General features: G+C 36.2%; 1 protein-coding gene across 4 annotated transcripts in view; it reads left to right on the top strand.

Annotated features, from left to right (window-relative positions):
- The window catches only part of ATG7 (autophagy related 7), a 102,168-nt gene that overhangs the window by 64,656 nt on the left and 22,586 nt on the right, over positions 1 to 14,926 (top strand). Inside the window, exon 19 of one of the 4 annotated variants that reach the window (XM_051793334.1) lies at positions 5,786 to 5,846. The exons of the other annotated variants lie outside the window; for them this stretch is intronic. Coding sequence (XP_051649294.1) covers positions 5,786 to 5,836 — 51 coding nt within the window. The 3' untranslated portion in view covers positions 5,837 to 5,846. The remainder of the gene's footprint in view (positions 1 to 5,785; positions 5,847 to 14,926) is intronic. 4 annotated transcript variants of the gene reach the window in all.

Below are 14,926 nucleotides of genomic sequence, written 5' to 3'. Positions count from 1 at the left end.
CAAGGATTCCTTATTTTTTTCTCTGAATCAGTATTTCTAACTGTGACAGAGTGATTTATGTCATGGTTCAGCACTGGCTTGGCCTCAGCAGAAAGATCAAAGAAAGAAATGGATGTAAGCATCAGAGCAATAGTAAGTGGGTGTGTTCAGAAGGTGAAATGAAGCTGGTTTAGTATAAGTTCAGTCTTGACTGGACTCTGTGATTTCTAATTAATTGATGAATTTTACAGACGTTTTATTTCATTACATAAAAAACCTTTGCAAAAGATAAATATTTTTATTGTAGAGCAACTGAGAAATTATCTTCTCTGTGTATTTCTCCACTCTGGGGTTTCTACAAAATTCACAGATGCAGAAAGAGGGTCATTGAAAAGCAGTCTCTTACTGCTTTCATGCTCTATTAAAAATGGTATTTGTATTTTTTAGTTGCTAAAGAATAATTTTAGTTTGGGGGATTTAGAAATACTCTACAGTTTACGGGTATAACTGCCCTGAGTGTCAGGTGATGTTATCCCGACTCCTGGAGTGTGATGCTGCCAAACAGGCAGCAGGATGTGTTCCCACACATCCAAGGACAAGTCCAAAACCAAAGAAGTGGAGCTTACTCAAAATGGGAAATTTCGCATCCTCTCTGCTGACTGGGAGATGAATTGAGGAAAAGTAATGTTACTAAGTGGTGTGTCAGCAGTTCCAAGGGAATTATTGGAGTGAGAAGAAAACCTGGATGAAACTTGGTAGTCACCTGTATTAATAACACAACTCTGAAACTAAGAACCTTTTCAATTTTTAGTTGCAATAACTATATTTTCCTCAACTGCATCTTAAAACTATGAGTATACTACTCTGAAATAATGTTTATATAGTTTTGAAAACTCCTTTAAAATTTTATTATGCAACTCTCCAAATATTTCCACCCCAAAAATGCCGGCAAATAGATTTCTTGCTGCTAAACCGTTCCACACTTAAGTCAAAAAAAGCGAGTAGATAAGTGAATCGTCACAGAGAAAGCAGCATATTCACATTGTATTTTCCTCCCAAGTTCTTCACAGGACAAAATGAACGTGCAGCCTCTGTTTGAAATAATTAGTCATGGTTTACTGGGGGAATTTTGGTACTTTCATGTTGTACTTGCTTTTGATCAAAATTTTCCTCCACTGCCTTGTTTAATTCTGGCCATCTGGATTAAAAGGCTCTCTTAAATACAGATCATAAGTCTCTCATTTGGAGTGCACTGCCATAAAATTCTGTCAGGTTTCCAGCTTTCTTCATTAAAGCTTTCTTTATTATGGTTTGTCATCCATTACATGATTGTTATGCACAATGGTTACTTGATTATAATTTGCTGAAGCTGGGAATCAGTTACAGCAGTAACCCAGTTCTGTAATTAAAAGAGAACATGTTTATACCTGCTAGGATCTTGAGAGTGAGGAGAAAACCCAGTTGAAAGGCAACGATTTTTGCTAATAAGACATTTAAGCACTTTAATCTGACAGTATTTTGTACTGTGTTGTGGAAGTGTGACTTTCTGCATAATAACTATATTTGAACCAAAATTCCTGGTTGTGACAGGGATAAAAGAGCAGTTTCATTTGTTGTAAATCTTCTCACAGCTTTTATTTTTGTTTTGGGTTTAGAAAAGGGATGTACATTTCTGTTAGAAAAGGAGCAATTGGGGATCCTTGAATCCTCTCCAGGTTCTGTTTCTGCTCTTGTGTGTTTTTTGTTGGGGAGCTTAATCTCTCTTTTATTATTTTTCACACCTGTAAAGTTTTGAAAAATTATGAGAAAATTACCAGCTTTAAAATTATTTTATGAGTTTTTTTCATAGCTGCTTGTGTCATTTACTTTTGTATTTTTGTTGTTGTGGAGTTGCAAGATACCTAAGTTTGTCTTGGCTGTGTAGTTGAACTGTTATGGACAAACAATAGCATGACATAGCTGATGGTGTAATTGAATCTGATTCTTAGCAGTATGTTACTGATAACCCAAAGTATATACATGATAAACTTAGAAAATATTTCTTTATAACTTTGAAGTTAAGTAGCACAGCTTTGCAATACTTTTTTTCCCCTAACCTGTGTCTGTCCTATTTCCTAACATTCCATCTTTGAGATACCTTTTAGAAAATCTTCACCTAAAAAAGGTCTCTGAGAACTGAGTCTGTGGATATTTGGTGACATGAAGCTGATTAATTAAATAATTTCACTTCAAATTTTGCAGGCATCTGTTTGGCTGAAAACAATTTCAGCCACAGCTGAAAACTAGAGATGCAAAAGCTGTGTGTGCAACAAATTCCTGTCTTGCAATTACCTATTAGTCTGCAGGGAATTGTTCGTATAAGTAGGTCAGAAATGTGCTTTTTAATATCTCTCAAATTGGGTCTCTCAAAGGAAATACAATTTGCCTGTTGCACTGAAAGAGATTTTATTGTAGGCTGTGGACTAAACAAAAAAAATGAAGGAAACTTGCAGAATTTAAGTACTCTTTCCCAAAATCTCATCACAATTGTTGGTGATGTCATCAGGAGTTTTCAATCTCACTAAACAGGTGAGGAATAGAAATTAATAAATCCAGTACCTCATAATTCTGTCTTTACTCAGCATAGTGAACCCTGATGTTCTAGTGAACATACAGTTGAGATATGCAAGTTTTTTGAGGGTAATTTAAATAATTTGGAAATTCAGAGTTACCTGAAAAATCCCTTCTCCTTTCAAACAAATCTTTTATTTTTACGAGGGTTTTTTTTAAGCTTTGTTGATTTCAGAAAAAGTAGAAGGCGTTTCTTGTGAGTCTAATCTTCTCAGTGGCAAGTCCTTGCACTGCCTTTGCCAATAGTTGATTTCATATTCAGTCCAGTTTTCTTTTCACGTATGTGAAATAACAGTTTGGCAAGTGGTAAACAAATTATATACTGTGAAGAAAAAAGGCTTGTATTTTTTTTTAGAGTAAAAATATATTTTTTATGAAATAATCCTTTCATTGAAGTGAATAATTAAAGCTAAAATAAATAAGATCTTATAAGAGATTGCACAGTAATTATATAACTTTTAAGAAGGAAGGGTTCATTGTAATGAAGTATTTTCACTTTACTAGGTTTTTCTTGGAAAAGTACAGCGTCATGTGATGATGTGCCACAATGTGTGAGAGTAGTTTGCTGGTACAAAATCCAAACATCACAAAGTGCTTTACAAAGGCCAGATGTTTATCAACTGTGTCCTATGGACTAGAGCAAAATAGTTCTTATTTAAAGTTTGTTGTCTGGTTCTGCACTGTAACTCCATGGTGGGCATTCATACAGGGTGACTGGTGTATGGCCTAGAAGGGATTTGTGTTTGGAGAAAGAAAATTGTTTATATGACTCCATGGTCAATAACCTGTTAGAACTGTGAGGAAAAACCAGCTGGAGCTATTCCTAGTTCAGGAAGTGCTGGCATGGCTGGTTCACTATGGGCTTCTTCAACCCTTCCTTAGAGAATTAGTGCACCTTTGATATTTAGAGAAGCCTTCCTCTTCCCAGCCCTCTTCACTTAGCAGTGTTTTTGAGAGTTATCAAGGCTAGAGAGACACGAGGAAATTCCTCTCATTAAGGCAGTAGTTAAAATGCACAGTGTGCTGGGTTTTGATAGTTTTGAACCTCTTAAGAATTTCACCCACATCTGAAAATTCATTATTATTGTCCTATTATATTGAATACAAACTGAATCAATTCCTGTGTCCCCAGAGTGTTTATCTGACACCCAGGGACATTCTCAGATGTTATATGTTACAGTATTTATGGCATAATGTACTGTTGAGCAGCAGCTAACTGGTCTCTGGTTTAAATGCAGCTGCATTGCTCTGCTCTGCTCGTTTTCATCAGAATTATATCAATATTCTCAGTGTGTGTCTGTGTGTGTAATTTTAATACAAACCCCCTCTCTGTTCTTACTAATTAATAGATCTATTGTGACATAATTGAAGGGCAGTTTCAAGTGGAAAAGTAAACTGCAGCTTGTAGTGCTTTCACCTGTTTAAATATTGCTTAGCTCATTCTTTGTTGGATGCAACATGTGCTTTGGTTCTGTACTCTGGTTTCCTATGGTGCCACTATACTCTTGCAAAGCTTAAAACAACTAATTTTTTTTCTTATTGTAAGTAGAAGATGCAATTATAGATATTTTATTCACATATCTGCCTGACCGCTTTCACAGAATGACTAAGACCCTTAAACTGATTTAGATACCTAATGTTACCAGTAACATCATAAATTTCAGGGGCAAAAGGGAAAAGTTAGCAAGGCTCGTTTAAAAAAATAAAATAAAAAAATAAAGAAGGCAAAGCAAAACCCAATCTCTGCTTCCTCTGTGATAGTTCCAGTTCCAAAACACTAAACTAATTATGTTGAAACTGCATATTCTGAGCTGGGAATGCATTCTTTTACCATTTATTTCTATTGTCCAGAAAAAAAGAAATGCATTTTTCCAATAATCTTATTTACCATCTATTTCAACATTGCTGTGTTATCTGTACCTGATTAGAAGTGCATATGTACTTGATTTGACGTGGGAAGTTACAGTCTGACAATAACATAACAAAAATTCATGTTGAATTAAATGTTTTTTTGGTTTATTTTAGTTCTGAAATTTATCTGTCAATCTATAATTTTAGCAAACAACAAGAATGTTTTTATATGAACATGCAGGATCTTGTTGCTAATCAAATATGTTAAGGTCACTCCTATGCAAATATTGTAAGGGTTTGGATGGTCTTTGCACAAAACCTTTTACCACAAAGCCCTTTGCCGAAAGAATTTTCTTTCAGAAGTTAGAATCAAATATTTACTGAGGGCTGTCGCTCTCTGAAGAATGCTCATTCAACCTTTCCTGTTGTGGTGCATTGATAATAAAGTCAGGTTTTAAGGCATGGTCTTTGCGTGATTGTAACTCTAAAGCTAATTTATTCCTTCAGTTCTTTCCATAGGGCAGGCAGGATTTGCTTGTTCCTGTTATTTGTATTGAATTTTTTGTAATATATTTGTAGTAACATTCGAATACTTAGATTAGAATTTAAAGGTATTTAGTGTCATTCCCCTTTAACGTCATAAGGTACAGTTATAACATGCAGTTACTGTGCAGCCACTGTGTCATTTCAGGAGCTGTGTTTTGAACGATTTAAAACAGTGCCCATATTTGCAGATACCTTTACAAAATACAACTCCCTTTGATTTGCTCTGATGAAGAAGTGGGAAGGGAATTAGAGTAGATTACATCTGAAGTACTTATATGATGCTTACAGTACAATTGTATCTTTTTGAAGGATTAATTTGAGCAGTGAAGCCTCTGGGGTATTTCACAATAACTATCAGAATTTTCACACACACTGATCTTCTCCGAGATCTCGAGCTCCTTGAAGTTACTCAATGCCAGTCAATATCTTTGGGTTATGAATTAGTTTTTAATTAACATAATTGAATTTTGACAGAAATTAATGTATTGACTTCTTGAGAGCTCTTGCTTGTGATGCAGACTTTTCCCAAGTATCCTCCATAAATTCTCTTGGGAAAATAAGAGAAATTCAAACCTCGTAAACAACTAATACGCAAGTATTACAAAATTTGATTCCTAATTATGTTGTCTTACACTTGGCACTTCGTCTCATTTATCATGTCTCAAGTGTAGTTGGTTTCACAGTGTTCTTCCTCTTCACAGACAGAGGAAGAAATAAATGAAAAAAATGGTATCTTCAGCAAATGGAACCCCAGTATTGTCACTTGTGCTTTAGGGCACTGACTAATGCTGTTTCTTAGGGGACTCTGTCAACATTTTGCCAACTAGGAGAGAAAAAAAAGAAACTTTAGCAGTGAAAAGGTAGGTAAGAAATTACCTTTGTATTCATTCTATGTTGTGTTTTGTTGTTAAGGAAGAGATTTGAAAAATCAAAGTATCAAAGCTGTACTGGAAGTAGTTGAAATCCGTTTTTCTCCATTCACCAGTCAAATGTCATTCCCACGTATTAAAATACTCATTTCAGATATTATGAACCGTGGGATAAAAATAGCACTAAGTGCAAATTTGGACAGTGGCTTTCGTATGCACTTATCTCCTGAACTTTGCTGCTGCACAGTGCTGCCACTGACATTTTTGCTGCTGTTATTTGAAGGGGGATTTTGTTGTTAATATTTCAGCAAAACCGATAGGGCTTCGTGTCTGTTAAACCGTGTATTGTGATTTAAACAGCGTGGTTTGAGTATTTAGAAACATTAGGCAAATAAACTAAACCTGGAAGAAGCAGGTTAGCTCAGCCTCTGAGTGATTGCTTGATACAAGGGACTCAGCATTTTCTGAGTGCTGATGTTATAATTCATCGAATATTTGAATAAGAGCAGAAGAGGAGGGGTTTGGCTTGGCTTCCCAGATGTCTTCCAGCTCTTCCAACAAAACAGTAGCCCTTGCTTGTCCTTGTTTCCATGGGTGCATGAGTCATAAGGAAGCAATTTAAAAAATCAACCAAGTAAGGACATACAACTGGAAAATAAACTTCGTGCAAGACTTGCAATTAAATCATGAAAAATTTTTGCAGAAGCATCTGGCTATAGTGTTCCCTAAGAGCCACGGTGTGGGATTAGCCAAGCCAATGTGCAGCAAATGCTTCCCTCCCTCCTTGTCCCCCCCTTGCTTTTCCACAGCAGTTTCAGACTGCCAGGGTGTGATGGAGGCTTATTCTGCTTTGGTTTGTCTTTTTAAATTGTTGGCCAAGTACCTGTGAATGGGAACTGTAGCTGTGGCACTTGGGAATGTGGTATAAAGATGGAATTGTTGGAGGGCTTGTTTTTGTTTTGTGTCTCTACCTCTGTATTATATAAGATGCTGACTAAATCTAGGATATTAGAATATATTTGCAGATGAAAAGTTAAGCTTCTACTGTATGTGGTGGTTTGAAAATTAGGAGGTAAAACCTTCTTCGAAAAAGCTCAGTAAGTGCTGGATTTTGGAAGTATTTATGCTGTCATGCTGTGTTTGTTTTAGTTATCTTAAATAAAAAAATATATAGCAGTCAGGGAGTTGTTCTTTAATGTGTGCAAGTTGTCATTTGGGGCACTTTCATAATTGTGTTGGATATTTTAATATTTAAAGCAAAAAAAATTCAAATATCATTCAAGTGTAAAAATCTTCTTTTTCCTGCCAGAAGGAAAATAATCTTAAACTGTCAACCTGTCTTTGCTTGTTTGGACTTGGTAATCTTAACTAAATGAAACAACCTCTTAACTGTTTGTTTTGACTGAATTTTTCCTCATAGTCAAAAAAGTAAGATTACACCTGTCCATTGTTTCATTTACTGTAGTGTTTATTATGGTACTGTTTAGAGGGAAGTCACATCTTTCAATAGGTATTGAAACCAGGTTTCTGATTAAGGTCAAGGTTAAACTTAAAGAAAATAGGCACTTTGCAAAACAACTCTGCTTATAAGCGATACAGGCTTCATTTGTGTGAGACTGAACAAAACTCATTCTGCTGTTGTGAAGAAAACACCTTGGGCCATAAGCATTTGTAATTTAAAAAATTAAACTCTTGTCTTCAGTTCACAAGAATTCGGTGAGTGTCGAGATTTTGACTTTAAATTACCGATGCGAACAGAGGGATCTTTATTCTGAGGGGACTTTTCATAGAATCCTGAGGAACAGGTTTGGTTTTAAAAGTGATTTCATTCCACCCTTTCACACTTGTATCTGATGTAATTTTTTAAAAAAAATAATCTCCCAAACCCAGGAAGGGCACTGCACTTGGAACATTTCTGTCTTTCTAAGCAGGCAGTGCTGTCAAAGGTGGGAAAGCAAAAGGGTGAAGATGATGACATTATCCCAGGCTGAGGAGAAGGTTTGAAATGGGATGAATTTCCTGTACAGTTATGTGCAAATTATATTTGTGACACAAGTAAATGAGACCTCAGGAGAGAATCTTGTATTCCAGCAGACTCCAACACAATGCTCTGGAGACCTGGAGCTATTTGGGATTGACAGGGGAGAGCCAGTTTTGTCTGTTCTGATACTTCAAGGGTGTTTACAGAGAAAATGGAGCCATATCATTCCTGGAGGTGTCTGGTGACAGGACAGTCATGAGAAATTCTGATTTGGTATGAGGAAAAAGGTTGTGTGCTTTTTTTTTTTTTTAATGAGGTTGGTTAACCAGGGACAGAAGAAACTTATGGGGTCTTCTTTCTTGGAGATACCCAAAATTTAACTGGACAAGGCTTGAGTCTCATTTCCTTGACTTCGCTTGGTGTGGGGGTTACAGTAAATGACCACCAGGTGTCCCAAACTTATTTTTTCTCTAATTCTAAGCAAAATTATAATAATTCTTAAGAAGAACACACATGATGCATATGTCTGTCACTGTGTGCTGGTCTTGTGTTTCACTAAGCCTGCATTTCTGAAAGCTTTAATCACATTTGAACTGCACTGAAGTCTCTTATTGAGCTTGTGTTGAGCCATGCTTTTTACTTAGCAGAAATAAGAGTTGCCCCTGATTGTATTGCTTAATTAATTTGCAGTATAATTTTCCTGAAAATAATTTGAAACCTTTTTAATTCTTTGATTTGAATGGAATTGATGGCATAGAAGGGGAAATGGTTTTTCTACAGTAGAAACAAGCTAATTCTGCATATGACTGAACATTCAGAAACATTCTAACTTGGCTGGTTTTGGATATAGGACATGATACTAAGAAGACAGCTTTTATTGTCCACATCAACTATTCATGAATCCTGCTTCTGAACTTGGGACTCTGTTGACACATGCAAGAAAAAAAACAAAACAAAGAAGTGCTACCTTTTTGCTAAACTTCAGCTTTATAATTATTAGATCTATCTCTGGTCTACCAGACCTCCTGTCTTGCCCCATAGCAAAACTGCTGTTTCTATTTCGTCAGAACAAGCAGTTTTCGAAAATAATTGCTGTTCTAAATTAAATATAAAAAAAGTTCTACTGGACAATGTTGTTCCCATATCTGGCTTCCTTTTTGGAGAAGTAATTTCTGCTCACAGTTCTAGTGGTTTCTGCTGCCAGGAAGAGACAGGGAATTTTTATAATTCTTGCATTCTACTCATTAATTGAATATACCATGTATCAGACTGAGGCTTTGTTGGAACTTGGCAGGACTGCCCAGCTCCCAGATCTCTGGATGTAGAGCTTTTGTTCATGCTTGTCATCAATTTTGATGCAAGGTTAATAACTATGTACCATAAACCTGGATTTTGCAAAACTTTACCTTAAGGATGATTGTGCTAGACCACGCTATTATTGGGTTGAGACAGCTCGTTCCTGTTTTAATGCTTTCTGTCCATAGACACAAATAGCTTAAAACTGTGTTGAACAAGTCCAAACTATGTTGAAACCATGTTTAGTAATAAACACACAAAACCAGTTTTGAACAAGTTGAAAATTTTATAAGGAGGCCAAAGGAAGTTTTGCTGTTGACTCTCATACAGTGTAATAAGGTTCAAGCTTTTCTTCATCAGTGTTATGAGAAATAAAAATATGGTTTTTTCATATAGGCGTATCGTAAAGTTGTGAGATGTCCAAGTTCCAAAAACTGGATTTAGGAACTTTTTTGGGTTTCCCTTTCAAAGTCTCACAACACAAATAATTGAAAATTGGTTCTAGCTACAGCTGCTGGAAGTAGGTTATAAACTAGATTACTTTGTCTAGATCAACTGGCAATGGAGCTTTTAAAAATACAACTGGGTGTAACTGATGGATGACTTCTTTAAACTGTAGTTTAAGTCATACACAAAACATTAAAAAAAATAAAGATTATGTGTCTGAGGCTGTAATATTTTTGTGTCTCGGTAGGAAAGGGCTTTCAGATTACTCGGAAGACTTGCATTCAATACTCAGTCTGTGTATCTAAGTCCACTGCATATGCATATATTCATTTTAAGTACTGTGACTCTTTTATAATCAAGTAAAATAGTGAAAAAATCATCATTTTCTGAACTGATTTTCAGCATGTGTTGCAGTATTGTGTTTTGTACTGATGAACTCTCTAAATCTTAGAAACAGTGTTAAAATGAGTTATTAATGTATACTGTAGGCTTGCTTAAGCTGGGAATAGATATGCTGTTTCGTAGAAACAAATATAATTGACTTCAGCTGCTTTTAACTATTTGCCTGAGGCTACTAAATTAACTTTTCCATTCTCTGAATAGTTACCCTGACAAGAAGTCCCTCTTGTTTCCTGCTCTCAGTTCTTGCTCGACTGTGTGGATTGAGCTGTGTGACTTAACATTAAAATGAAGTGGTGTGGGTTCCTTCCCAGTCGTAAAACATATCGCCCTGTTCCAGGAAACACCACCCACTGTTGTTTCCAAGACTTTGCAGGTCTTACGTACATTAGGTAATTTAATTGTGATACAGTAATTAAAACCAGAAGTTCTTTTGCTCCCCACAAAAAAAACCCCTGTATGATGTTTTTTTATAATATATATGCAAATTTAAAAACCAAAGACGTGCTGGTTTAAAAGTAAACTGGCGGAAGAAATGAACACAACTCCAGAGAGGTTACAAGTCACAGTTACAATCTATTAAAAAAAAATTACAATAAATGCAATGATACAGGGAAAACTACTTTTACCCCCAAAGACAGATGTATAACCCAGCACCCTGGGACAAGAACAGAACAGTGTTTGTTGTCCCCTGTGCTAAGCACCCACTGGCCCCCCTGGGTGCAAAGTAAAAGGAAAGGAAACCTGTTGGTCCAGATGATGGTGACAATCCTGTCAAAGTAATGATCACAGTATTCTTAGCTGGGATGAACAAATCCATCCTTGCAGCACTTGAATATTATTTACTGATTTCTTACTAACCGTCAATTTACAGATGGTAACTTTTGGGGTTGTTTTTTTTCCAAATCAGTGTACACCTCTGACAGCTTGTTTTAAACTTTGCATTTTAAGGAAAAAAATTGGTTTTGGTTAGTTCTCAAATAAAAACCATTTTTGTAATGGAAAGGAAATTTTAAGATGGGTGAAATATGAAGAATGAAGAATATATGCTGGTCTTTGTATTTATAGTAGAGGCAGTAAAATGTCTAAACAGATATTTATAGAATACTTAGAGCTTTCAAAAAACTGTAGAATTTGAAATTCTGGAGAATTTGTGCATGTAAATACTGCAGCAAGAAATAAGTAAGATTACAAGGAATGTTGGACATCTATTAATCTTTTAAAAACATGTTCATGCAAGACTTCTAAGATCTGCTTTCAGTTGATGTCTTCACTTGTGCACTCTGCAAATGTGTCAAATTGTGTAGATATGACAAATGGTTGCTGCCTTTTATCTTTTCCCTGGAAGCCCCCAGCTATCCTTACACTTCAGCTTCTAATTCTATATGTGGTTCTAAAAAAACCCCTATGAAAATAGCAAATTAGGATAGTATGTTGTGTACTGAAAAGATAAGAACACAGTGATAACAAGCCACAGTGGAAAAAAAGTCTTATTTCCCACTCTAATTATTAGCTAATACTTTTAGAAAGTAGTGGTACTAATACCCTTAGCATTTCTTTTGACTCCTTGTTTTTCATTGAAGCAATAGAACTAATTTTTGAAAATAAATATTATAGCTTATCTTGAAAGGGATTCTTTCTCAAGGGGAAAACCTTGGTAAATTCATGAACTTCTATGTACCAGATTATCAAAGACATTATTACATTGGTGAAGATGAGAAAGAAACTCTGAATAGTATTTCAGTACTGCCAAGTCTTCACAAGCTTCTGATTCAAATGCTTGCAGTAATAAGAATATTGTATAATGAAATCTGTAGAATGTGTTACAGTGCTGTGGTGCCACTGCCGAGGAGCATCAGTGTGCATTTCAGCTGAAAAAATATGCCAAATACTGGGATGTCTGAGTCTAAAAATAAATATTTTGATTGGCCATATCTTTAAAATGTGTTTCAATTAATTTTATTAAGACTGTCATTCTTCCAGAACTGCTGAACAAACACTTTGGGATCTGATCCTTCATCATTTAGATAAATGCCAAAATTCCAGTTGACTTCAAAGAGAACAGAATTAAGATCTTAGTCCCCAAAAGACACATTCTGATTTTATCTCATAAATGGGAGGGTATCCTGTGATAGTTTGACAGAACAGAAACAAGTGCCTGAAGGGAAGTGGCAGTTTGGTAAGTGAGTCTTCTGCATTAAAATCACCACTGAAGGCCTGTGTTAGTTTGTGCCAGGGAGGCAGCCTAATATTAAAGATGTTGTGTCTCATTAGACATGCAGTTAAGCAGTCAGGTACTAGCAGCTCACACTTACCAAGCAAACTCCTTCATCAATCCAATTGTCCAAATTATTGGTTGCTTCTAGCTTTTTAAATCTGTGATTCTCCACCCTGAGTTGGTGATGTAGAACAGTCAACTAGTGATCATATAGCTCTGGCAGTCTAAGGAATAAACACAGCAAGGTTTGTAGAGAAGGAAATTCTTGTATTAGATGTACTGACATAGTTGGAAAAGCAAAATAACCTCTCGATGTAGAATATTTACATGTCAAGAAAAAGCTGAAAAGTTTCAGTTGGCTGGAGCTAAGATTGAATAGCAAAGTTCCTCCTTGGCTTCATCATCATCCAGTCATTTCCATTTTCCTTTTTTTCCCCATTAGGAACTGGTGTTAGATCCTGTTTAGAGTTTGTTCCTCAAAGGTAGATGACTTTCCTAAGCCATTTCAGAGTGCAAATTCCTCCCCAGCTGTGTTGACCATCTCTCCAAGCAGGATGAGCTGCAGTGTGGACAGGTGGGAGCAGGCAGGGAGCGTGTTGGGCTGGTGGCTCTGCCAAAGCCATGCTTGAATTTATCAGATGACTGACAGAGAATTAAGTGGTCAGGCTTAAATGAGGAATGTGAGCTCAGAGATGGTTTGATTTGATGGAAAGAAATGGATGATTTGATGGAAACTGTCTTGTTGTTGATAACTGGATGCTTATCATATTCCAGGCAGCTTTGGCTGCTTTTGATTTGTCTTGAGACTATTGGCTGCAATACACATTGTGGAATTTTTAGATTAAAAAAAAACCTGCTTAAATATAGCTCCTTGTTAACTTCTTCTTTCCAAATTCTCTGCATCTCCTATCCCTTCCTGTATCTCACTTTCTCTTCTGAATCAATGATGGCAGCTATACCCGTTTATAATTTTCTAATTAAACATAATTTTCTCGCATTATACCAAGCCAGGTACCAGGTTTTTTAGTTACACTGATTCACAAGATCATTATTTTGCTTCTGCATGTTACTGTTCACAACTTAGTTAATATGTGGCATCTCTAAGAAATTATCCATGTAAGAATCCTGAGTTGAAGAGAAAATCATAGATATTTAACACTTTATTGGTTGATATTCTGCTCAAAATACTCTGAATGTAGAGATGTGTCAATAGTTAACCAGAACATCCTGTTTGCAGGAAGATGGACAGCCAGAAGGAGAGGTGCCAGCAGCAGGGAGGTGTTTTAAGGTGACTTGATGGCATCTGTGGGCAGCAAATGGGCCTTTGATGTACAGCCTGAACTCCAGACCAGATCTGTGATTGGCTTGAGCTGCCTTAGCAAATGATGGCATCGTGGCAGGAGGCCTGCAGTGCTACCTAACATAGTTATTTAATACCAGTGAGCACTGCAGGAAAATAGTTATAAGTAATGGCAATTTTAATGCTTTTCCTTTCTGCTGACAGTGCCTGTGTAGCTGTTTGATTACTCAATGTAGAGCAGGAGAGGGGAGCAGGACAATGTCCTTTGAAGCCAGTCCAGTATTTGCAGGAACATGTAACACAAGGCTGAGCCTGACTTGAACCTTACCAGGTACTAATGAGGACTGGACTCAAAGTTGGCTACTGGGGCTCAGCTTGTGACACCTTGCTCTGGTGAGTGACAGTGAGAATATAATAATATAGTCGGGATATAAGAGAATTGGGAGGTTGCTTGGTTTGTTATGTTCTTTGGTTTTATCTTGGATTTGGTCTTTGGGGGTTTTTTTAATTGGATTTTTTTTTTCAGGAACCTCAGTGTGGTTAATTGAAAACAATTTTGTTTAACAGACCGTAGCTCTACGAATTACCTCTTTCTATTTTATGATTATTTAGGAGAAGACCTAACTTTAGTAATGATAGTTAAGTCTCCCACACTCAACCTGTAGGAGACAAACATCTTCTCTAGCATTTTGAAGTCAGAGTGTACAGGTATTTGTGGAGAAGATGTCTGTAGCATCAGAAGACCCAACTTTTAGGGCTTCTCCTTTTTGATGGCTGGCATCTTTCTAGTTAAACAAATAAACAACAACAACAAGTTCTCCTTTGAGCCAAAGATGGGAATTTCATTCAGCTGTGAAGACAGCTGATGTGCCTTGGGGCAAAATGTGGGAAGAAAGAGATGGCCATAAAAGGAGAAGCACTAGGGAATAAAATAATTAAAATTGCCAAACAAGAGCTTATAAATAAAATCTGTGAAAGCTTACTGTACATAAGCAAAAATCCAATTTAAGAGTATTGCATGCTATGTTGTGTCTTAAAGGGCTAATCCAGGTAACTTACTGGGTTTGCATTCACAGTCTTGTTTTGGGCTTGTTACTATGTTGGAAAATTGTTGTCGTGTTCCATAAGGGTATGCACATCATGTACATATAACATATATAATTTCAAATTGCATTTGGATTTTTCTTCAGGGTATTTTCAGTATATTTGTTAGAGCATTTTTTGTTCATAAAAATTAATGACAGCATGAGGCAAAACTTAAAAATTCAAATTGGCATTGCAGTGCTGTGAACTCCCTTTGAATTTTGCAAATTCCTGAAACATGTTCTCTATAAGCCTTATGTCTCCAATTATAAATATTTCTTCTTAGGTAGGGGTGTAATTCCTCAAAATGAAATAAGTTACTCTTTAGACTTTCTATTCTGGCTCTT

The sequence above is a fragment of the Manacus candei genome, unplaced genomic scaffold (assembly GCF_025592945.1).
Source record: "Manacus candei isolate 608988 ecotype Guabito, Panama unplaced genomic scaffold, ASM2559294v1 h1tg000036l, whole genome shotgun sequence".
NCBI classification, from domain to species: Eukaryota; Metazoa; Chordata; class Aves; order Passeriformes; family Pipridae; genus Manacus; species Manacus candei.
This window is presented reverse-complemented; position numbering and strand designations above follow the sequence as displayed.